Source organism: Amphiprion ocellaris, chromosome 9, assembly GCF_022539595.1.
Source record: "Amphiprion ocellaris isolate individual 3 ecotype Okinawa chromosome 9, ASM2253959v1, whole genome shotgun sequence".
Classification (NCBI taxonomy): domain Eukaryota; kingdom Metazoa; phylum Chordata; class Actinopteri; family Pomacentridae; genus Amphiprion; species Amphiprion ocellaris.
Genome location: NC_072774.1, coordinates 30,636,794 through 30,661,926, shown reverse-complemented (window position 1 = coordinate 30,661,926; position 25,133 = coordinate 30,636,794). Strand labels below are relative to the sequence as shown.

Sequence of the window (25,133 nt, the reverse complement as noted above, 5' to 3'; positions counted from 1 at the left end):
TCCAAATACTCCTGATGCTCCTTCCCTCTCTCCTCCTCCCCAGCGACTTCCTCTATCCCTTCACTCCCCAGTCCTGGCCTCTTCACCCCTTCTCTCCTCTCCACCACCTGCTCCTCTCCTCCTCTTCCTCACCCCTCTTTCTCCTTTTTGCTCCTGGTTACTTCCCGCTTTGCCCTGGCTTAACTTTCTCCTTTCCCCGCCTGATTTTTTTTTGGCCTCAACGCTCCCTCCCAAGTTTTCTTCTTCCAACTCCTGCTCCTCTCTTCTCCTCCCGTCTCGCCTGCAGTGGCTGGCAGACTCTTAATCAGCCCCCCTCCTCCGCACCGGAATGATTGCGACTTGTTAGCATGATTAAAAAACACACAACGGCAAAAATACAGTCCGAGATCTGACATTATAACACACTAAAATGTCATCTGCGGCTCAATAAAGCCGCTTCATGAGATCAAGGCTGTTTTTATTAACCCCAAACACATGATAAAGATGCAGAATAAATTCAGTAATGACAACGTATTTAAAATTGTCACAGCTATTCTTTAATGAAATCATCCAGTCGCTCTGGTTTTTAACGACTGCACAGCCATAGGTAGTTTGATCAGTCAGTCAGCTCTACATACAGTATTCTACACTTTGTCACACATACAATATTTACATTACGCCAGCAGTAATGCTATGACATGGTTCCAATAACAAGACATCTAGTTTTAATATGGCTTGATTAAAGCAGTCCAACTGTATATGACGCCCAGACTGGATGAGGCGACAGAAAAGCACACGACCCACGCCGAGGTGGGTCAGGACGACATGATGGAAGAAGGTTGTTACAACAATCCCAACATCTGGATCAAACTCTGCTCTTCGCTCAACTAACTCACTTATCAAGGCTACAATTTTAAAAAGCGTTTTATTCCCTCAAACTGCAAAAAGTCAAATCTACTCAGGTACCTCAAATGGTACGAGATGTGCATCTAGATTGGGTTTTCCTTGTCCAGGTTTTAAGATAACCACCTTTTCTCCAGTACAATGAGAGTGAATGGAATTGGATTGAATATTTAAAGTTGAACTGGTTTATTTTTGATAAGTGGGGCACCAGAACAGACTGTAAATACAACACTGCCTTTACATTTATTGTTGGTTTGGTGTCCAACTCCTGAGGGAAATATATCAACTATGTCCACTAGCTAGTTGTTGTGTCTGTATTTCTGACAATGATGCAGATAAAAACAGTAAAGTCGAACTGAAACCATGACGTTGTTAGTCGTAAAAGTGAAACAATAAGGTGAGAGGTGCTAAAACTCTCCATCGAGTTAAGGGAAACTGTAAAGTCAGGGGATAATTCACTGCAGGTTCATCACTGCAGCTGACTCCGATCACATTATACATACATCTGATTCATTGTTAATATAAAAATACTGACTATAGCAGCTTTTAATAAATATACAGAAACGTTTCTGTTTCCTAAACCTACACATCCTCCTGACAGCTGTCGCTTTGTGATGGACATCCAAACTACAGTTTTAAACACTGTAAAATATGTAATATTTGATGTGTTTAATTTTAGTATCTAATTTATGGTTGACAAAATCTAAAACTCTAAGACCCAACTCCTAGTTCCTCCTGACATGAATCAGATTTTACCTCAACATGTGCTTTGTTCAAATTCATGTGTCTGATTTACATGTCTGCAGTCATTTTAGTCTGTTTTTTTTTTTTTTTTTTGCCACAGCTCCATTCTAAACTGTTTCATTGGAACTACTTTCTACTGATGAAACAGGCACTATGAAACCCCCTGACAATGTGTTTCCTGTATTAGAGACTGATAAAGAACAAAACCTGGACCAACAAAACCAAAACTATCTGCATGACTAGATACCATTTGATGTAAGTAAGAGAAGGTATTTTGTAATTTGGGTGTTTCCGACCCTTCAATACGAACCACACCTACTCTATGTGAACCACAATCTCTTTTTACAGGCATCACATTTCGATTACGTGCACCTCCACCTAGCTTAACGTGACAGACAAAAGCAAACACTTCTCCAGACTTTTTGGTCCAAATTCTAACTTTTTCATGTAGCGATATGCAGTTCTGATTGATTTGGTATTCTGACTCAGTCTGCAAAGACTTTTTCATCAACTGCTTCACTGATGACATTCACACCCAGTAACATTCACATACACACAGCTGACATAAGCAGCACAGTCCCCTCGCGGTGGATTCATGATTAAAACACTCAGCGTCCTCCTTTACATCCATGTTTCTCATTCATTTAGCCTATTCTGTACCTTCACAGCAGACTTCTCCCACTGAAATAAGGTGAAAATAAATTTCCACTAGTGCAAAATAACATCTCTCTTTGAGAGCAATAAGAAAACAAAGATTAACAAAAAATATATATTTGACACATAAGAAAGAATAATAACCACACGGCACTGATAATAAATAATATCACAACAGTAACTGTTGTAGAGAAGTGTCACCCATTGTTTTAATGTTCTGAGCACTAAGGCTGATTTAATGCTGTGCTCACTTTTTCAGTATGTAAGTAGGCATGCAATCGCACATCACACCTACACACTCTGACAGGTCACCTCTGAATAGGAACCACAATATTAAAGTTTTGGAATGAAGTAGAAGTAATTTCATGAGTTAAAAGAGCTGTCTGGATGGAATGACCTTGACGTTACAGAATGGAGAAGGCAACAGGCTGACTGCTGACTCCATCTAGTGGTCAAATACACAAACTACAGCTCTTGAATGAGACTGAAAGGAAATGAAATGACCAAAAACTCAAAGTTCAACAGTAACAAAGTGCAAAAAGATATTCACTTACTGGAGAGAAATAAGGATGATAACCGGTAAATGAAACAGGCACAAATCTGCTCATCCTTCCTCATATTCAACAGGCCTACTAGTGGATCTCGAGTCGCAGTCTGATAGAGACACTAATCATTCTTGATACAGATTCTTTCCACATACAGTAAAGGAAATGACACAGGGATCAATCTAGGGGCATGGACTGGCACTCCATGTCATCTGCGTTTACTCTTCAGCTCATGGATGGTTAAACAGCAGAGACACAGCAGCTGTTCCGTTGTAGCCACATGCATGATCAATCTCTACCTGTCTGAATGGATTTGTGCGTTATGACACGTGGCAGAGTGGTGATTAGTTGCATCATTTCATAGCAAGTGAAGAGCCACCTGTCTTGTCTTGCAACGCTCTTCCGTTGCAGCCGCACTTTTCATTAGATGAGATGTTTCCCTTGTGTTAACCTTTCACACCAGCTTCTGCATCTTAGGACGAAACAAATAAGGCAAAGACGAACCGCCGCGGGGACAGTTCTGATGTTACGGGAGGGGACAAACCGTACAGTAGCATGTGTATTATTAGGAGGTTCAGTTTGTATCCTCTGCATATAAACACCCAGTCTGTCCATTAGGATGCTGAAACATGTTGGGTAGTGCAGTTGGAAGAGCTGGAATATTTTCTTCAGCTGTGCGAGCTGTCGTCTGGACAGGTTGTTCCAGCCAGATCTTATGAAGCAAAAACCGCACAGCAAAATGTTCCAGCCTCCCGTCAGTCTCAAGCTGTCAGCCGATCGCAGGTCACACTTCCAGGTCCGGCATTAACTCCTCTTTAAGCTGAATGTCATTGTCAGACCCCGTGCCCACGTCCGAGTCAAAGAGCGAGTGGTCGGAGTCGGGGGAGTTTGTGTGACTGTGTCCGGCTGACTGGCTGCTGCCGTCGCTGTCGTCCAGAGTGTCAGTTCTGGAGAAGAGGCCAAAGTCTAGCTGGCCTGTAGGGGAGCCACCACTGCTGCTCTCACTGTCTCCATCATAGTAAAGATCCTCCACCTCCACAAACCACTCGGGCCAGAACCTCCTCCGCATCCGCTCGCAGAACATGGCCAGGTTGATCAGCTCTCCTGTGGGGAGACGGCAGGTTCACATGTATGAGCTTTAACAGACACAGCAGGAAGCATCACAGGTTCTTAATGGCACTGTGGGTCTAATACAAGTCTGATGGCACGCTTTTTTTTTTTTTTTTGTCTTGTCCTCTTCCAACAACCACTTTGATGATAAATGAAGTATTAACACGCAGAATCTTCATTGTTGACATCACAAGCTCTGATACTGTTTCTCTGAAAAGATAAGAGACTTAAGTGCCCTCTTATTAACAACGCTGTGCAAGATGTTAAAGCAAATCAAAGCCGGTGTCAGCAGCACTGCAGTGCAGTAGAGCATCGCTGCCATCTAGTGGCTACAAAGAAAAAACACCAAGAAAACAGGGCAGCAGAAAACTAAATGTTCATGAAAGTTCTGCAGCAGATTGTCATTCATGTCTGATTTCTGAACCGATCTACTGACCTTTGATGAGTTGCTCTGGTCGTGTCCCAGGTAGAGTCCACATGGCCTGAGCTAGATGCCCAAACACTGTAGCATCTAATGTAGACATCTTGGAGCCCATGAAGTATTTTTTATCTCCTACAGGACAAAGAACAACAATGTCAACTTCTGATGCACAGAAAAAATCTGTTTCCAAAGCAATGGAGAAATAAACATGCAAGTAAATGTCAACAGAAACATTTTCTAGTAACCCAACAAACTGTGTTTCTGTCTGATGTTTTCTGATAGTTCCATCAGATGAAATGAAGTGCTAATATATCAACAGCATGAGTCTCTCAACTGATTTAAACTAGATGGCAGATAACACAACAAAAAGCAGACATTGTAGTAATTAAATGTATTACCAGCAGGGCACTCATGGATGTTTCAATACTTCATCCTCAACCTTCAGTAATATCAACTGTTTACGCATCACTTTTCTCTGTGTTTTTACCCAGTTTTCTACTACTTTTAGCTTATTTAGTAAAACTATTCACCCATTACCTTTGGCTGAACATTTCAGGCATTTATCATTACTTTCAGTATTTTTAAACTTGAACTTTATTATTTCAACTATTACTCTGAGCAAACTATCCCCTCAATGTATCCAATATTTTTTGGTAAATATTTCTACTTCTGGTTGCACAGTGGCTTGGTGGTTAGCGCTGTCGCCTTGCAGCTAGAAGATGCCCGTTCCGTGTCCTTTCTGCATGGAGTCTCCATGTTCTCCCTGTACATGTGTGGGTTTCCTCCAGGTTCTCCAGCTTCCTCCCACAGTCCAGAAACATGCTGAGGTTCATTGGTAACTCTAAACTGTGTGAATGTGAGAGTGATTGTTTGTCTCTATGTGTAGTCCTGTGATAGACTGTTACCTGTCCAGGTGTCCTTACCTTCACCCTCAGTCAGCTGGGATAGACTCCAACCCCCCTGACCCTGATGAGGATTAAGTGGTGTATATATAAAGGATGGATTTCAACTCCTTATCCATTAATTATCCATTTGGCTAATAATTTAAATGTATATCCACCCTAAAACTACCTATTTAAACCATTAATTCTGCAGTGACAGCTGTTAGCTCACTAGTAAGGATTAAGCAAGTTGTAATACAGTACAATACAATAACTTTATTTATCCCCGAAGGGAAATTCAATATTATTGTATGCTTGTATTCAGATAGTTAGTCTCCAAAACACACACATGAGGATATTTTTTTTTTCTATGGAATTATATCTACTTTGTCAAATAAATACTTTAACTACTCTGCAATCTTTCATGTACCTCCTGTCAACTGCTGCAGTACCTCCTGGCTGGGAACCACTGCTTTAATGCTTCCAGTTACCCACAATGCTAAAGTCAAAGTTGTTCTTTTTTTATTATTCGTAATCACTGTTAATAATCCAGAGAAAAAGTCAAACACTACAGTGTGGCCAAGTGGGGATAGTAGCTATTAAGTCCTTGTGTGGCTCCCTGCTTTAGAGAAAACACTTGATAGTAAACTAATTTCATCTTGACGCTGGAAAAGCTGCACTTCTGGCAACAACAACAGATTTCAGAGCCACACTTCTGGCACTTATGCGTAGCAAACATTTAACAAGGAGACGCTATATGGTTGCAGAGTGTACTGATGCTTTCACTCTGGAAATGGCTTTCCATTTTACAACATTGGTTTAAATGACACAAACAGATCAATGCAAAGAGCTTTTCTTTCCTCCATCTGACTGCTTGTTTCCATCTGAACACTGATATTGCATCCAGAATGTTCCCTGTTCCATTTATTTGTCTGTATCTCAATAAGAATTCAAGTGCAAACAAGGAGGTAATGAGGATTTCATACTGACATATATCAAAGCCACATAAATGAATCTTTGGAACATAAGCCACTTGTAAAAGATAACTTGTCAGACTGCCTTAGTCACAAATATTCTGCCATGATAGCCTGAAATCTAACAATTTTCCCTGTGAGCATCACGGTGTGGGAATACCGCCAACAAACTAGCTTGATTCTCTTTTTCTCCTTCTCTGTCTAATAGCAGCACGAAAACTTCTGGTGCCTGATTTAACTTTTTAGGTTGTGAATGAAATGTTATTCTAATTTTGTCATTTTTTCCACAACTATTCATCCACCAAACTGACTTTAAGAATGCGATCCTACAAAACTAAATAAAAACCATCCTACCAATGGAAATGAATCTGTACTATGATAAGGATGTAATTTCATTATCCATAAACTGAAAAAAACTGCCAACTCTGCAATGTATCAGATAACAGAGTTAAGGTAGTCCTTTAGACATAACTTTGCTGAGGTAAGTGGTACTTATAATGGAATGAGCATCCTCTTCCTACCCAGCAGAGTGGCCAGCGTCCTCATGTCCTTCTCCATCAGTGCGTACACCTCCTCCTTGGAGAAGCGTCCGATGCCGTGGCCGTACATCTCCCTGCGCACCATGCTGCCGTTCAGGTGGCTCAGCAGCCACTTCAGCGTGTCGCTAAGAGGTCCGCTCATGGCCAGCAGCTTCTGAGTTTCCTCCAGGTTGTCCACCCACTGGCAGTAGGCTATCGTCCTGAAGGAACACATAATGTGGACAGCTTTGGGTTAACATTACGGCGGCAACAAGGCGCTTTTTAAACCCAGAATGTGTCGCAGCAACACGTGGAATTTGTAGGTTTTCCTAAATAAAAAAGAGGGCAAGAATTCCCACTATGAGTCTAAAACAGGGATGTCAAACTCATTTTAGTTCAGGGGCCACATACAGCTGTATTTGATCTCAAGTAGGCCGGACCAGTAAAATCACAGCATAATAACCTATGAATAACCACAACTCCAAATGTTTCTCTTTGCTTGAATGCAAAAAAGTACATTCTGAAAATGTTCACATTTAATGAATTATCTTCTCACAAAATATTATGGACAACCTGAAATAACTTGAGAAAAATAAGTTCAATTTCAACAACATTATGCCTCAGTTTATCGTTTACATATTTCAACTTACAGATCGCAGTGTCTACAAAGGAACACAACATTTAGTCACAGGTATCTGGAACTGAACAATATAGCATTTTACTTTATGATCAAAACCACTTGTCATGGTTTAGAAATTATTTTAAATTTACAGTTTTACAAATTTACAATTTGTAGTTGATGTTTTCTCTGAAATTTTTACGCTTTACAAAGTCATCCTGTGGGCTGGATTGGACCCTCTGGTGTGCCGATTGTGGCCTACGGGTTGTATGTTTTACACCCCTAGTCTAAAACATTAATACAAAGTTTCTATTATTTCTCTATTGTCAAAAAAACTGATATGTGACATCTGACGGGTACCAGGATCATGCAACAGAAGAGACGACTACGAAGATATATAGAAAGCAATATAGTTTGATGTAATTTATAACATCGAACTATATTGCATTTGATAGTTTTTGTGTTAATTCAGTTGTTTAATTAGGGTCCGAGCATCACAAAGAGGTGTGAGGAACCTATTGAAACCCTAGGAATTTTTTTTTTCATCAGCCAGGAAATCGTCATTTTTGATGCCCTAAACACACACGAAAGCGCATGAAAATCACCACACACATCAGGACCGGCGAAAAATTTTATATTTTAGGGGAAAGGCATGCGTGCGTGTCAAAATGGCTCAATAGCGCCCCCTAGAAAACTAAGAAAATTCAGCCCCCGGGCCGCGTTTCACCTAGAGCTACGAAATTCAGTACACATATGTAACTTGTCAAGACACACAAAAAAAGCCTCTTGCATCATTACCCATAATTCAACAGGAAGCCGGCCATTTTGATTTATAAGTCATATTTTGGACAATTTTGTGTCATTTTTGGACATTTTTCAAAATCTATAAACTCAAACAGCGTAACCCCCGAGAGAGCTGAAATTTGGCCTGGATGTACTTCAGTGAGTGATTGAGTGGTTTAATGATGATTGGTGAGAAGGAAAAAATGACGTGCGTCTGCGTCAACACAATAAGAAGGGTTCCGTTTTTAGTTTTCTGCACTTCACATATGTTGGCAACATTTAAAAGTACAGTCCCCCTTAGTGTTCTCTCCACATGATGTCATAATGTTGGAGCTGAGATGTTAGAGCATTTTTGGCTCAACGCCGCCATCTAGTGAGTTTTCTGTGGAAAATGTCAAATGGGAATATTTGTGACTTAAGCAAGTATGTTCCCATTTAAGTACTTCATTTGCTAAGTTATTTAACTTATGCACATGAAGTAATTTCATCTTTTTGCATTTAAATGTTTATTTCAAAGAGATGAACAGTTTGGTTTCCCTACAGCTGGGCTGACAATAAAGACAAGTAATGAGAGAAGGTGAATAACTAAATTAAGCACGATCAAGCATGAAGTACAAACAGCTTCCTTTAGGAGCTGCAAAAGCTTTCACCATATTGAGAGCAAATCATTTTAATTATTTAATTTGCTTGCTGTATATTTTGGTGATTCAATATACGCACAATAACATTCATACCGGTAGAAATAGTTTTTTTCCAAGTTATTTACAATTTTGATTGTGCCAAACTTAGCAAAATCTAACATCAAAAATAAATAAATAAATGGTGACTGTGTTTTTTTCAGCTCTCATCCAAGAGACTTCTTCAGCTGTAACTCCCTAAGAAGCCTCCTGGATGACGGTGAAATGGGAGGTTAGTCTGCCCATATCAGGCGTACCACTCCCTTTAGTAGCCAATCTCTGCTTTTGATCAGATTTAAAAATTACTATCTACAATTTCTCTTAATCATCTTTCTTGTTGTGCATTCAGTGTGAGAAAAATACTATGCATGTAAAATGTGGCATTACATAAAGTGCAGGTGATGTCAGCCAGTTTAATATTAACCCTTTAAAACCACATGAATTACATTAACATATCTGGATTTCACAACGTATATTTTCACTGCATGTCTTAAGTGAATTATCTGTGCCTAAGCTTATAGTGTCATCAAAATGTATACATAAAATTCAGAGATGATAAAACTCATGTTACGAAAAGTTATGTAACAGTTTGGTTATTTCATTTCCATCCACAGAATCACCATGGATCTTTAACATCACATTAACTGATGTTTAGCAGTAAGTTGAATCTAACTCAGTTTATTACTCCACCAAGGAACACAGCAGAGTTCGCTAACGATCGGCGTACGCTTGTCTGTCTGTCTGTCTGTCTGTCTGTCTGTCTGTCTGTCTGTCTGTCTGTCTGTCTGTCTGTCTGTCTGTCTGTCTGTCTGTCTGTCTGTCTGTCTGCCTGTCTGCCTGTCTGTCAGCAACATTACTCAAAAACGGACAAACGGATTTAGATGAAATTTTCAGGGAATGTCAGAAATGAAATAAGGACCAAGTGATTAGATTTTTCTCAGTGATACAGCTTATAGTTTGGATCCATGGATTTGTTAAAGATTTCTGTATCATTGCGAGACAGCGGCACGGCGTCACTGTAACCATGACAACCAGTGATCACTACGTCAGCTGCCTGCTGATGATCACATGATTGTGATCCTACTACAAATCCACCACTGTGGACCACAAGTTGTTTAAAGATGTCATCTGTCAGAAATGATACAACCACTTGTTGGAGTAGAGTGCTTTTCTTGTTTATTGTTTTGTCTTGTTAGTGTTAAGATGCCGACACTACGTGCAAATGTCTTCATAAAAGATTAACATCTATCTGCCCAGTAATACCTGAACATTTAAGTCTGTGTGCAGCTTTTGGGTTTTCTTTTTATTTCACTTACAGCAAGCTTAAAAAGAACCTACACAAGTAGCAGTAGCAGCCCATCCTCACAGACATCATTTTAGCCAGTGTGTTCTCCTCTTCATGAATCTATGATATAGTGACTGATGTAGAGTCATGTCAACAATAAGTTAATCATGTTACCAGCAGGGCTTTATGTCTAGTGACAATGAACCTCATCCTAATCAATAAAAGTGCACCATCACATCCGTCCCACTGCCCCATTTATCAGCTGCACTGCTCTCTGCTGGGACATAACATCATATATTTAGCCAATCAAACTGTCAGCTCCTTGTACTGTGTATAAGTAAAGTCCAGGTCTCTGCATCTCATGTAGAGATAAGGTCAGAAAAGGTGACAAATTCCACTACAGATCTGGATTAAAAACTAGTGAGCAAAAGCATCCATTTAATCCTGTAATGCACCATCTCCTTAGAGTCACTCGTCACGAGAAACTAAAGGTAGGACCACAGACAGATTCCCTGCTGCTTGTACCTTAGAAAAAGGAAACTTGGGCAGCGACTGACGTCAAGCAGAGATTTGTCTCAGCAGTAGCCAGACAGATCCTATGTGTTTATGTCCAAACAAGCTCAACTCAAATCCTCTAAATCCCTCATTTACTCTTCTCCCACTTATCTGCATCTTCTTTTTTGTGACCATTACAGATTTATTTAAGAAAGCCAGTGAAGAAAAATTGTTCACATTGATCCACCTCGTTTACTCTCCTTTAAATTTGGTGCATTTATTGTGGTCTGTGCTCTCAGTGTTTTCCAGCTGGGCTCCCTGTGCGTGTAGACTCTAACAAGATTAAGCTGCTATATCCTTCCACACTTGCCCTTTCTCACACCACCTCACCCCAGTCTGAGCTCCTACATCCAAAAACCTGGAAGCCTGATGTCACACTACTGCTTGCAGTGACTGTAGAGAAGTCTTAGTGTCCAGTCTGCTGCTGTCTGAAGCTGTATATGACTCGTTGCTCAATACTAATTGAATTACAGCATCTGGTCTATGCTACATGTGGGAGTGGTGACTGTCCACTGGCCACACGCGACTTCCTGTTACTTCATCTGATACCCTAAGAGGATAAAATGTCCTTTGTTTTCAGATATTTGAAGAAAAAAAAACACTGAGCCTCACGGAGCTGGTAGCAAGAGAGGAAAGGATTTGATCTTTACTCGGTTGATGCAAGGAATGTAAATGGAGTCAAGGATAAAGTAGAGGACAGCGAACATTTTAACTGAAGCCTTAGTATAGAAGGACCAATCATGATGATAAAATCTTACTCGGATCTTTATAGAAGAATAAACAAGACAGTCTTACATCATTTTGTTGAAGATCCTATGTAGTAAATGCACCAAACTTGACAGCTTTTGTAAAATGGTGCTGATTGCATTTTTGTAACAGATATGGCCTGGTGTTGGTACAGGAAACTAAACAGTGGAAAAGGTGAAGAGAGTCTATTAACAAAGTGATCAAAAGTACTCAGTGCAACTTTAATTTATGAGCTTATGGCATTTTTTTTTTCTAAAAATCATCATTTTTATATTCAGGCACTTTTGTTTTGAACTTATACATAAAACGGACACTTTTCTCAAAATAATTAAAAAAAAAAACACTGACATCAATGATAGTAAAAATACTTTGATACCAAATACAAAACAAAATACCTTCAAAAAGTCCAATTTTTACTTGTTATCTGTTGAACTAATTGAACATGTTAATTAGTTTTGTAAAGTTAAAGTTTTTAACAAATTAGGATCATCTAGTTACTTACTGGAGCTTTTTATTTAAAAATAGAAACATCATTGCATCCATCCATTATCTATACACCACTTAATCCTCATCAGAGTCATGGGGGGCTGGACTCTATCCCAGCTGACTGAGGGTGAAGGCAGGGGACACCTGGACAGGTAACAGTCTATCACAGGACTACATATAGAGACAAACAATCACACTCACATTCACACCTACAAACCATGTAGAATCACCAATCAATATCATAATGTTTTTGGACTGTGGGAGGAAGCTGCAGAACCTGGAGAAAACCCACACATGTACAGGAAGAACATGCAGAAAGATCCCAGGTCCAGGTCGAGACACAAACTGGGGATCTTTTAGCTACTAAGTGAAGGTACTAACCACTGAGCTACTGTGCAGCCTTACATTAGAAATTTATCTATTTTGGGGCTATAATGCATTTGAAAGAAATTTCAGACAATAGCAGGAAGAGACAGAACTTTTGTAGGACAGAAAGCTGACTACTGGATTTAGCCAACATCTGAAATATCTGAATATCTTCTTTCAAGTGAAACATGTGAGTCAACATTTGAATTGCTAAGCGATGTTCATGTCTAAATCAAGGCCAAAAAGGCATTGGGTAAAGGTAGTGAATGAATAGGTTTTACTCAGTGATTATGAAAATGAAAAAGAGCAATAGTGCTTTCTGTTGTTTAGGTAAAAATGATAAGGGGCATTATGGGAGTTAATAAGTCACATTCATAATAAACCCTGACTGATGACAGTTGCTTAACTGTTCCAGAGTGAATTTTAAAACTAGTGTTGGCCTTTAAGGTCACCTGGAGTCAACACAACAAGCTGTAAACACAAAATCTTCTTATTATTTTATAATGTTGTTGAGGCTAATGAATTAATGAACAGTTTCCATCTTAAACATCCAGGATCTTGCACTGCACATCTCTGCACTTTTAAACTTTATTTTTATTTTTATTTTTTCTGTTAAAAAATTTTGCCACCCTTGTATATATTGTAAATAAAGCTGCTGTAACAATGTAAATTTCCCCTGGAGTGGGGAGAAATAAAGAACTTTATCTTTATCTTTATCTTATCTTATCAGCTTTCATATGAAGTTGTATTTGTGTCAACCTGCTGAGTTTAAGTCTAGTATTCATCTTATTTTTGCTCTGTTTTGCCCTTGACTGACTCTTGAGGGAAAAATCTGGCCCTTCAGCTGCTAAATTCTAGTTGTTTTGTCTGTCTGCTGTGGACTGCAGACAGCATATAGTCAAGACTTCTTCAGCTCCTGCTAGAGAAAGGGTTGGTGTGAGAGCAGTGTTTGTGGTCAAAACTATCCCTTTCTATTGCCTTTTTATATGACAGGGAGCTGTGAAAAAGGAAAAATGTTCTCTGCAGCTGGATAAACTGCAGTTGGGGGATAATTCTCTGTAAGCTCTTTACTACAAACAACATCTCATATATGACACAGCTATTAGGTCAGTTGTTAATGTAAAATTGATTAGCACACCTTTGAGAGAAATAACTTACAACAGAAAACATTTTGGGCTTTTCTTCGATAATCACTGTTGAAAGGCGACAACTTTGTGAAGCTGCTTGGACAGAAATGGTCAAAAAGATGGTAGCTCAAAGCTCACAGCTGCCTCAATTAGCAGTTTTCTGTTGTATTTTTAGAGCCACATCAGTCTGGAGGGCGACTCCATGACTATATACAGTAACTGTAAGTCAGTGCTGCCTGTCTGCTTGTGTCCCACCACATAAAGAGGAGAAAGCAAACACACTGCCCTTCCCTGACATAAATAATTCAATCAATAGGTCTATATGTAGGTCTAAAGATGGTGCAGGGTGGAAGGAGGAGCACAGGAAGAGGAGCAGGGAGATTACACAAGGAGAGAGAATGTGGGTTACATGAATGACCTCTGCTGCTGTAGAGGAAATGTTATGGAATCCCCTGTTTACAAAACACAAACACAATGAAACAGTGGTCTTACTTATATTACATTTTCATTTACTTCCTTCCAGAACAATCTTTTTAGGGCTTTATGTGAGGACTAAGACCTGACAGTTTAGTTCAAAGTGTGTCCTGACATTATTAAATGCAGCACAATAGGCCACCCCAGGCAGGATCAAACAGGGTTAGATTAGTGTGTGTTTGTGTGAGTGGGAAAGATGGATGGAGCTTTTAGGTAATGGAAAACACTCGCAGCCTCTGTGGGTGTGGGAGGAGTGGTGAAAATGATTTCCTAGCAGCAGCAGCGTGTTTCTCGCCCTCGAGTACTGGAGTGACTCACCACTGCAAAGGAGAGCTGATGTCAGCCTGGGCTAGAACACTGCATGTATAGTGGTTCAATTAAAAAATACATTTAAAATTGAAGACTCAATATCCCTTCTTTAGCCTTTGAATCAATGGGACATTATATTGTTTTCAGTGAGATCAGTGTAGGCGGTCCCTGATATGGTTTAACATTAAGCTCAAGTGTATTTTAAAATGAATGCGTACATAAAAACGAGTCAGAAATTTTATGTAAAATTGAGTTAGCAATTGCAGGCACAGAGCTACATTAAATTATAGACAAAGAACGTTTTATTCTGTTTTGAAATCATGTTAAAGGGGATTGAAATGTTTCAATAAACACTTGGAATCACACAGTTGTAACTTGCATAACACTGCATCTGAGTTTACGTGTGAGTTTGTTACCAGTAAAGGTGTTCCTCGACCATTTTGGTGACGGCTCGGGACACGGCTCTCTCCTGAGGGGTGAGGTTCTTGTTGAGATTGACCCCCAGCTTCTCCTCCAGGAAGTCCACGATAAACTCAGACCCTGACGCCTGCTCGTGGTTGTACTCGATCCAGGGCATCTTACCCTGCGGCGACAGCTTCCCGTCAAAGTAGTTCTGCAAACGGAAACAGAGTCGTGTGAGAATATGTACATTTTCTCCAAACAAACAGCAGCTTATTGTAAATAAATATTTTTTCCTATTGCTGTTTCTCAGATTTTCCCAACCAGATAAGACAGATCTTATGAAGTTTATGGGTCACAGAAATGTCACCATACATATTTTTAACAAAAAACATTAAAACATGGTTGTTTACCAGGTAGGAAGAGGCAAACATAAGATCCTTTTGAGTTACATAATAGGCATTATGGGATCCAGTAGTTGTGGGTCAGAGTTAGAAAATCTGGGCCTCTGCTGCTGTAAGAACCTTTAAACATGCTAAGTGTCTCTAACAATCATTTTTATAGGTATTTCTAATAGAAGTCAGAAATGTAATTCTCCAAAAATGTAGATCATTCTTGCTTACAGATATGAACAGCAATGAAGCAGACTGTGCTTCAGGCAACTTGTCATTAGTCCAGAGCTTATTTAAGAGAGACATGGTTTTTTAAAAGCCCCTCTGTCACCCAGGGAGGACTGGGTTTTACATTTCTGGCAGGACCGTCAGCGTTTCTTGGAATGAATACTGCAAGAACGGGATATTAATGGCTGGAGAGGCATCCTACAGAACCTCCAGCTTCACCAGGAGGAATGACCCAAGCAGACACATAACAGCTATGAGGGTTTAAGCTCCCCTTTGTGTCACCTGGTAGGGCAGATCCACCATGCGCAGGTACGTCTCTATTTTGAGGCAGAAGGGTGAGAGGCTGGGGACGCCATTCTTTGGCCGGGAGAACTGATGGAGGATGATGGCATCTTTAGAGTCCAGCTCCTGCTCCTTCCTACACAGACAGCACAGATGGAGAAAACCGAATCTTTAGTAAACAAACACTGCTGTGTGGTAGTTTATATTCAAAGAGCATTTTCCAGTATCTGACTGTACACTACCGTTCAAACGTTTGAGGTCTCTTAGAAATGTCCGTTTTTGAAAGAAAAGCAGTTTCTTTCAATGAGATAACATTGAATTCATCATAAATCCAGTGCAGACATTGTTAATGTGGTAAATGACTATTGTAGCTGGAAACAGCTGATTTTTAATGGAATATCTCCATAGGGGTACAGAGGAACATTTCCAGCAACCATCACTCCTGTGTTCTAATGCTACATTGTGTTAGCTAATGGTGTTGAAAGGCTCATTGATGATTAGAAAACCCTTGTGCAGTTATGTTAGCACATGGATAAAAGTGGGAGTTTTCATGGAAAACATGAAATTTTGTGGGTGACCCCAAACCTTTGAACGATAGTGTAATTAGTTTTAAACATAGAACCATATATTTAATATCGACTGTTGCATCAAAACCACCTGAAAACCAACATGTGAAGAATATACTGACATAAGGATACAACAAGAAGCTCTGTCCTGTCACATATCAGGCCTAAATTAGCTAGAGAAGACTTTTTCCATTTGTTTTTCCACTATTAACTGCAGCAAATGGCTCCTTTTGCAGGGAAGAAGATAGACTTTGGTGTCTATAATCCTGCCAACTGTGTGCAGACACCAGCAAGAACAAGAGTAAAGAGAAGAAAACCTTGATACCAACTTTAAAAACTGCAGCGTTATCCTTTCCTGGAAAAATTGTAAACCAGTCTGGCTGCCAGTTTTCTGGGTCAGTGTGTGCTGCTAGATAAATACCAAACACAACTCAGCAGCTGAGTTCAAAAATAGGGCTTGCTGTTCAGTTTTAGCCTCTAACAAACCTTCCTGGGAGGAACAGGTCACACCTGTGGTTTATTATAGTCCAGCAGGAAGTCTCTGTGCCCCTCAGCTGCTTTTTTAAACAACTAAACCCACCAACATGTACTTGTTTTTATTTGCAGTGACCTATTAACTGTCAGGGTTAGACTCTACAGACCTAATGTTGAACTCCATGCAGAGAAAAAGTCTAATGTCAGTCTATGGTGTGCAGGAAATGAAACTGTGTAACTGTCCAAGTTTAGGTTAGTTTAGGTGACCAAGAAAGAATCCACTGGTTGCCTGATAAGAGTTTTATACAGCCTGTGCTAATACTCTGAGAACAATAGTGGCAGATAGCTGAAAAGCTGGACTTTTTTTAAGTGCTGATAAAATACAACAATTTATTATTATTATTATTATTATTATTATTATTATTATTATTATTATTATTATTATTATTATTATTATTATTAATAATAATAATAATAATAATAATAATAATAATAATAATAATAATAATAATGAGACAAAATGGCTAAACTTTAATAAACATCGGTTTTGTTTTTGTTCTGTTTTTCTTGAAGTAGATCTGCACTCTGTCTGCAGTGGACTTATTTTCAGTTTTAAACTAAACAATCATCCACAGCTTTCTGGAAACATATGCATGCATGAAAGAAACTTATCACCATTTCTCAGCCTATAGAATCACCTCCTGCTACTGCTCTGGTAAACATATTCATACTTGATGTCACACTGTGCTGCATACAGATTTATCTTAGCTCAAATGCAACATGGAAAACAACTTATTAGCTGCAGCAGCCAGTCAGACCCCAGGAGCAACCCAGTGAAGCCCCTCTTTGATAACTCCTGGTAATTGGCCAGTTTCAATTATCTCAAAATGGGGATCACGATCAGAAACCCAATTTGTTGCTATTTTCTATTCATGATGGCTATTTATACTTTAGATTGTCATTAGAAATCGATGAAGATCTGAGCTATCCAGGAGTTTAAAGTCCCTACATGTGCAGAATATGGCTGATGCTGCTCCACTGTATCTGTCTCTTCTGTTAGAAGTGAAATGACTGACTTCATGAGTCATCAAGCTGCTCTAATTTTGAGGAAACAAAGGTGGAGGATTTCCCATCCTACTGGTTTGTACGCCTGCAGTCTGACACGTTTAATCATAAACTAGTGTTGATTTGTGAAAGGAGCTGCCAGTGTATTAATGCATTATAACTGAAAGGCCAAACACTGGACATGAGGAGAGTTTGAATGACATCCAGTACTACAAGTATGATTACAGCTCTCATTATAAACAAGAACTAAGTGATTCAAACAAATATTAAATAAATTTTAAAAACTACTTGCTATACTCCACTTTCTCATCACACATTCATTTGGAAATTTATTTCCATTTCTCTAAAACTGAAGCAGGACCTGCTGACTAAGCAACTAACTAGAATTAAAGAGGAATATGTTTGATGTATCATGTCAAACTTGTTTCTCTCCAGACGTTAGACGCCACCCTGCAGACAGACACACAGACCCTGTAGGTCTGTTCTGCATCTCTTTTATCACAGGCCAGTGCTCTTTGGATTTGTGTAACTTAATGGAAGTGTACAGCGCTGTGGCAACATCTGCTCTGCTTTGTGCTGAACATTATTTTATGAATAATATATAAGCTGAGCGGCCACACTGTCAACCCTCATGTCAATATTAAAATCTCTCTCCAGTTATTGATTAACCCCTAAAAACTGATCTCTGCATATCAAGGTTTTATATTTAGAAGCTTTTTCCAATGAAAATAACCTATCCCTGTCTATAAATGCCTTTAATCTAACACTACACCATTACTTGCTCTAGAATGTGCAGATCTATGCGTCCCTGCCCCTCTCTCCACTTATCCATCCTCACTCACTGCAGCTCGAGCACACCAGCTCACCTATGACTGTAGGCAAACACTGTAAATCAACTACAAGTGCAAGTTGTGATAATGGACTGCTTCCAGACCTGGAAATCGAAGAATAACGACACATAACGATCAAACCAACAAGTTGACAGGATTGGTCCTGCCTGTTTATACTCGTGTTCTCGAGACTATCATCAGTGTACTGCAGCTTTAAGGTGGAAAGGTGAAAGTGTTCAGCAATAGCAGCATATAAAACACCATATAGATATGTAAAAAAGGCTAAAACAAACAAAACCAGAGGGGTCTTTAAAGAATAACATATGAACACTAAATTTACTTTATTCATTTGTAAATTGTAATCATTTCATTACCACGTCTACTGGTCCTGGACCTATACATATAGATATAGATATATTGATATATTTATATAGATGTAGATATACAGATATAGTAATTATTGCAGCAATTATTTCCTTTCATGCAGAGAAAATCTCTGGTCTGGTAAGTCTCTTTAAAACCTTCACATTTGAACATTGTATTGTAAAATGTTAATGTTAATATCTAACTGAAAAGCCTCATAGGGCTTTAGTTGAGGATGACATTCAGGAGAAAACACTGCCACTGTGGATCCAGCAGACTCAGGCTGGGCCCTTGTTTATTAGCTGACAAGTCAGAGTTTACATTGTTTGATCCTAAGATTGGCTTACGTTGAAGAAATGACATGTAATACATGTATCAGTAGTATCTTTGTGTTTTTCTGTTTTTATTATTTACACTATATATATAGTGTGTATACTTCACCTCTTTAATTTATAGTTTTGTTTTCTTGCTTTATTTACTGTCATTTTACTGCTGCGATGTTGTAAATTTCCCCTTGTTGGACAAACAAATAATATTCTATTCTATTCTATTCTATGTAGATGTGTCCTGCAGAAAACCACACATTAATGCTCTTTGATGACTCAATGACCACAGTAGCAAAACGTGTAAATATCCATTTCCATTTCTTTACAATTTAATGAATTTTATATCTAGAGCTATGTCTCAGACTTGCTTTAGAATCTTTGTTAGTCTTATTACAATTTGCTAACAAAAGATTTCTTAGAAGGTTTGACTTCTCTGGAGCCTAAATGAGTACCAACACAAGAAAAATCACGAAGTAAGATAATATATAGTGTATTTCTTTGAGTGTCATTATAAATTATCAAGCATGAAAGTATTTCCTTTAGTGTCATAGTGACGCTTTATTGTAGTTTCTTCCTTTTGTTGTGTAAACAGGATCTATGGTAAAGGTAACGGCTTATGTAATAATTATTTACTGAGGTCAGGAGGACAGAACACGGACTTATAAACAATGCTTCATTTAGCAGTTGGTGTTGTTAATATTAGAACATCAGCAGAGTTCAGTCTTATATGTCGCTGTCCACACTCATGTGGTGCTGAAACCCTGAAACCAACATCCTCATGTCTGATCCTCCCTGAACACCACATCTGAGTGTCTTTAAGGTCGCCTCCTTTGAATTGAAAATAAAATCTCTCTTACGGAGCCTCTCTTCGGGATGTGTACAGGACGCAGGAGGAGAGTAACAGCTGACTGCACTGGCAGAGCTGCTGCCAGTGTCAGCAACACATCACATGTCCTGAACAGATGATGCCGGCAGGCTGCGGTCCAGCCTCAGTCTCCTGCACGTGATTCAGCAGCAGCACGAAATGTAAGGTTACACGGCTTATCGTGGGGGAGGGAGGGAAAGCAGCCGCTACCAGGCCACTGTAACAGGATGTACTTACTCCCCGGCCACGGCCTGGCCCAAAAATAATCCCTTCATTGACAGACACGCATTCTTCGCGCTGACAATAGTCCAGCGTTAATCACTTTCACGCCGCGTCTCATTCATCCGCTTTCATTAGGAGCTAGCTGCAGATGAAGCCCTGCTTTTATTTATTTTGTGTGCATTTCTGTACAGCTGCTGTGCATCTCAGCAGCAGAGTTCATTAAAGGTCGGGCTGACTCCGCAGCGCCCGAGGAGCGCTCCATTTATTCACGCTCAGGTGCCGACGACGCTGGCACACGAGCCGACGCGTGACTCGTTCCTTTATTTATTTATTTCTTCCCTCTCTCTCCCTCTTGGTCGTGTCCTTGGAAGGAGGAAAACAGGGACTGAAAACCTCAGCAACCACCGCGAGATCTGCACAGAGATTCCACTCTTTGGACTCCTGCATCCATTCACAGCTTTACGCACAGCACACAGCAACCAGGCCACATAAATCATCCAGAATAACATGACATGCGGTGTGTTCCTACCTGATGGCGAGCAGCTCGTGCAGTAGGTAGGCTGCAGCAGCCAGCAGGGCCCCCCCGGTGATGTACAGAGTCTTCTTCCACCAAGAGTCCGAGCCCAGAACCGACATGATGCCCCCGTAGTCCTGCAAAGGAAAGGCGATGATATAGCCATACAAAGACTGCTGCTGCTCGGAGGCGCACAGCCCGAGAGGCAGGCTGTGGTTCCGCCCGAGTTCAACCACACACGGCCGGGAAGAGGCGAAGCCAGCAGCCCAGTACATTCTCCCCTCCCTCGGTTACAGCCGCCCCGCTGCCTCCCTGCTGCTGCAGTCCCCGTTAGGCTTCATCCAAACGCCCGGCGGGTTTTCTACGGCATGACGGCGGTGAGGCTAACATTGGTCCAGGAAACCAGGAGGAGTAAACATCTCCACTGCCCTCCCCAGGACGAAGCTCGGTACCCAGGTCGCTTTCCTTCGCAGGTTCTCGCAGAGCATCGTCAAGCTGAGAACAAAGGCAGCACCGCAACCTCCTGGTGCGAATTTCAAAATAAATGCCACTGTTGGAGTTGGTTGCGGTGTTATTTTAATGACTTTTACACTGTTTCACGCTGTTTCAGTTCTATTTTGTGAACATAATGAAACTTAGATTGTTAAACTGTCCACTACTATCTGGTACATGAACGAACATTGTACAGGCTGCATGGATCTTCACTGTAAATGCCAGTTATTGTCAGTGTTCCAGCACATTCTGTCAGACTGAACATCTAGCGTGACTTTAATCTTCTCTAATGTTGTTAGAGTTCCATCTGTTGTTAATGAAAGCTGACATCATCAATTAGTTGCTTTTTTCATTTGATCAAAACAATATTTAGTTTATTACCATATAAGATAAAGAAAAGCAGAAGATGATCACATTTGAAAACCTGGAATCAAAGAATACTGGATAATTGTGCTTTGGGAAAAAAGTGCAATTAGCTATTTGTAAATAATTGATAGACTAAAAGTTATTTATGTTCAAACTGGTCCCTGCTTCTTTGGTCTGCTCATTCAAGCACTTTTGCCCAAACGACTAAGAGATGCTTTCATTTTTTCGAACAAACCAAAATATCCAGATTCAGAGATATTTTTGCCATTTTCAAAATAGTCTTTATCTTTTAGTAATGTACATTAAGGGTCGACCGATTGCTGGCCTGACTGATTATTGGATCAAATACGCAGCATGTTTCCAATTACCCATACCTTTATATTTTTATTGCTGATTCTAGCTAAAATAAAGTAAGTTACAAAATACACTACTCTACCTCTGATGCAGCCGCCTCTCTTTCACGCTCTATACTTTAATTAAACAGAAGTAAAATATTATTAAACAAAAGCTTTTTAACTAAGTTCTGTGTTGCCATAGTTTCTATTATTCCAAATTTTGACATCAAGATTTTTATTTTTACTGCAAATGTCCTGTGTTCAAAAATCAGACGCTGATTTTCACGATTACTAATAATCTGCTTTGTATCGGCCATGACATAAACATTTAGAACAAACCCTAAAATGCATTATACATTTAATAACAAGATAGTGCATGGTTCCATTTGCTGTTTAGGTATTTCATGCAGACGTGGTAAAGTACACTTAACCTGGTCAAAGATCTTGTTCAGCTGTGACTGTGGATGCTAAAAAAAAGCTCTGCATAGAGAACACTACTGAGCGGTAATGAAGTCATGATTACTTTTTCTGTATTTTGTTAAATCTTGTAAGACTTTTATTAAATAATTACTAAATACTGATCAGCCACAACATTAAACACCACCTTCCTTATACTGTGCAGGTCCTCCTTGTACTGCCACAGACACGGGACCTCTGGGGGTCCTGTGTTATTTAGCACTGAAATGTTGGCAGCACATCCTTTGGAATACTAGGTAGGGTCTACATGGATTGGGTCTATAAACCTTACAGATGCTCAACTGGACTGGGATCTGGGGGATTTGTCGGGTAGTTCATCAGTTTGAGTTTTTGGCCATGTTCCTTGAGCTGTTCCTCTGCAATGTGGCAGGGCACACTGTCCTGGTCTGCTACAGTATTTATGTGTGGTATGTGTTAAAGTAACAGGATATTAAACGCCACAATCTGAAGTTTTCTTAGCAGAACATTGCTTTGCAATAAGATCACCAGTGCTATTCATTATGCATGTCTGCAGTGTATACAAGCACACATAAGACTTAATAGTCAGTAGATGAAGATAAGGGTCATTCCAGAATTGAGGGACGTTTAGGCTTCAAAATTTTTGAAAAATAAACCTTCTCTTTTACAATTTTCTGCTACATATTGATCAGTAATAGATAAACTATCAAAGGCTTGATTGGCTCAGCTTCCACATCAATGGTACCATTTTTATTCCATGTTTTCTGTGTTGTTTTCTAACCCTACTCTAATCCATGCTAATGTGATCTTTTTCTCAGCAGTAGAAGCTAGATATTTAGCTAGAGGACACTATTAGATGAAGAGGACAAACTGACTGATGGAAAACAGTCCACAGAATTAGTCTGATCCTGATAATATGAGGTACAATGAGACATTCAATCAATGCTGACAATGGGATGAAAAGATGAAAACTGGAAGAGAGGACATAGCTTTGCTCTACACATTCTATGGAAAACTGTTTGATGATGTTAATTTCAGCGCTTCATGTGATTCAGTTTTCTGCTTCTTCTACCAGCTAAAAGGTTATGATAACAGGGCTGTTGTGGGACACACATTCCATGCATAATAATTATTATTTAAAATAATATTTTGATTAAAAAAATGTTCCCACAATTACAAGAGACATCAATGAAAAAAATATTACCAAAAAAAGGAGATTTAAATTTCTTTTTAACTGTTTTTATTTGAGGATGGTGGGACAAGAGAAAAATGTCATTTTAGGGGAAACTCCAGACTTATTTGGTATTTGAAAATATTTTCAAACATTCTTTGCTCCTATTTTTTTTTTTCTTTTAGATTTGGTCTCAGGAAAAGTACATTTCCACAACAACTGCATGTTTTAGCATTTTGTACATGGATTATTTGAAATTTGATGGGTGGGACGTAAAATGTCCTCCAGTTCAGGAATGACCCACAACAGAATATTTCCATTTAGAACAAAAACGCTGCTAACAGCCCGGTGCTTTTATTTTGACAACAACGTGAAGCAACTTCCAGTGCTGCTGCATCAAACTGTGGTAACTTGACGCATCGGCCTTTTGTCTTCCTCCAGTGGTGGAGTCACCCCGCCCTGACGAGCCCCCCGCATCCCAGTGAAACCAGTGGTTCTCCATGACGAACACACAGCCCATTGGCCAACAACACAACATGACAACAAATCCATCTGATAACCACACAAAGTATTAAAGTGTCTGAGGCTGAGTCAGACTAGTCCAGCAGTGACCGCTCAGCTGTTCTGCTTGTTTACCTCTGGGAGCTTAGATAAGAAGTGTTTGGTGATACATCCATGGAGAGATGATACGGCATCTGCTCAATTAACAATTACGCACAGGAGAAAAGTTGTGTGATAATAAATCTACTTTATTCATTTATTTGCGCTGTGGTCCGACCTGCTAAATCATTTATTCTAATGAAATAAGTAGTAAATGTAATGTAAAGGTGGATCTACTCACTCTGGAACAACTTCGGAAGTGCACGAAGACGTTCATGTTGACGGTCTGATCCAGCAGGTGAGTTGGGGATCTGTGAGTGGAGCATGCCGAGGACTGGATGAAGACAACTTCGAGGAAAGAAGATGATCCTGAAGCTTAGTTACATCTCCGTCATTATCTTTCCTGATGCCAAGAAAGCTGCCAGTCACCAGCTGACCCTGCGTGCAGATCACTAACAGAAGCTGTATTTAACACCAACTACTAACTGGACATCTAATCTCTCTCCCTGCGATGCGCACCACAGTCCTCCTCACCGCAGCCATGGCGACCGCAAGTTAGGAGCGCAGTCCCGCCGCTCCAGGGAGCGCGCATTACAGCAGGAGGGTTTGTTACTGTAGACAGCTGATGTAGCGTGGGAATAAAACGGTCCACAGCAGGGCACGTGTGAAATAAAGGGGAGTCAGAGTTTAACCATGTCGCCTAATTAGACCCAGGCAGGATTATAATCATCAGTTTAATACAGTGGATTATATCACACCATGAAATGAGCCTCATTCCTGCAGTAGCACCGCTGTGTGTTCAGTCAACTGCTGCAGCAGAGGAAAAATGTGGTATCTGCACGCATTTCACAGCCTCTCTTTAAGAACATCATGCAAGCCTGAGTTATTCTCCGCCACAGGGAGAGATCTGCATTATATAATCCTTCACGAGACCCATTATAACCCCACATGAAGTGACTATCCGCTCTCATGCGTGGACACAACTTATCCAGGCTTCTAAAAATGGAAAATCACATTTTCTGCTAGCATCCAGCGTCAAATAAAATTAGAC

The 25,133-nt window shown here is 39.9% G+C and overlaps 1 protein-coding gene across 2 annotated transcripts; it reads right to left on the bottom strand.

The window, feature by feature from the left end:
• Positions 1 to 440: 440 nt before the first annotated feature.
• faxcb (failed axon connections homolog, metaxin like GST domain containing b) lies at positions 441 to 24,979 on the bottom strand. 2 transcript variants are annotated; one of them, XM_035953257.2, is made up of 7 exons: positions 24,324 to 24,979; positions 20,699 to 20,820; positions 15,459 to 15,594; positions 14,574 to 14,770; positions 6,733 to 6,950; positions 4,372 to 4,488; positions 441 to 3,929 (listed from the first exon to the last, which is right to left on the bottom strand). In XM_035953257.2, exons 1-7 carry the CDS (start codon positions 24,357 to 24,359, stop codon positions 3,610 to 3,612), a joined length of 1,146 nt encoding a protein of 381 aa, XP_035809150.1. In that variant the 5' UTR covers positions 24,360 to 24,979; the 3' UTR covers positions 441 to 3,609. The 2 variants fall into 2 exon arrangements, with proteins under 2 accessions (XP_035809150.1, XP_023136900.1); XM_023281132.3 differs by lacking the exon at positions 24,324 to 24,979 and having other exon boundaries at positions 20,699 to 21,240.
• Positions 24,980 to 25,133: the final 154 nt, after the last annotated feature.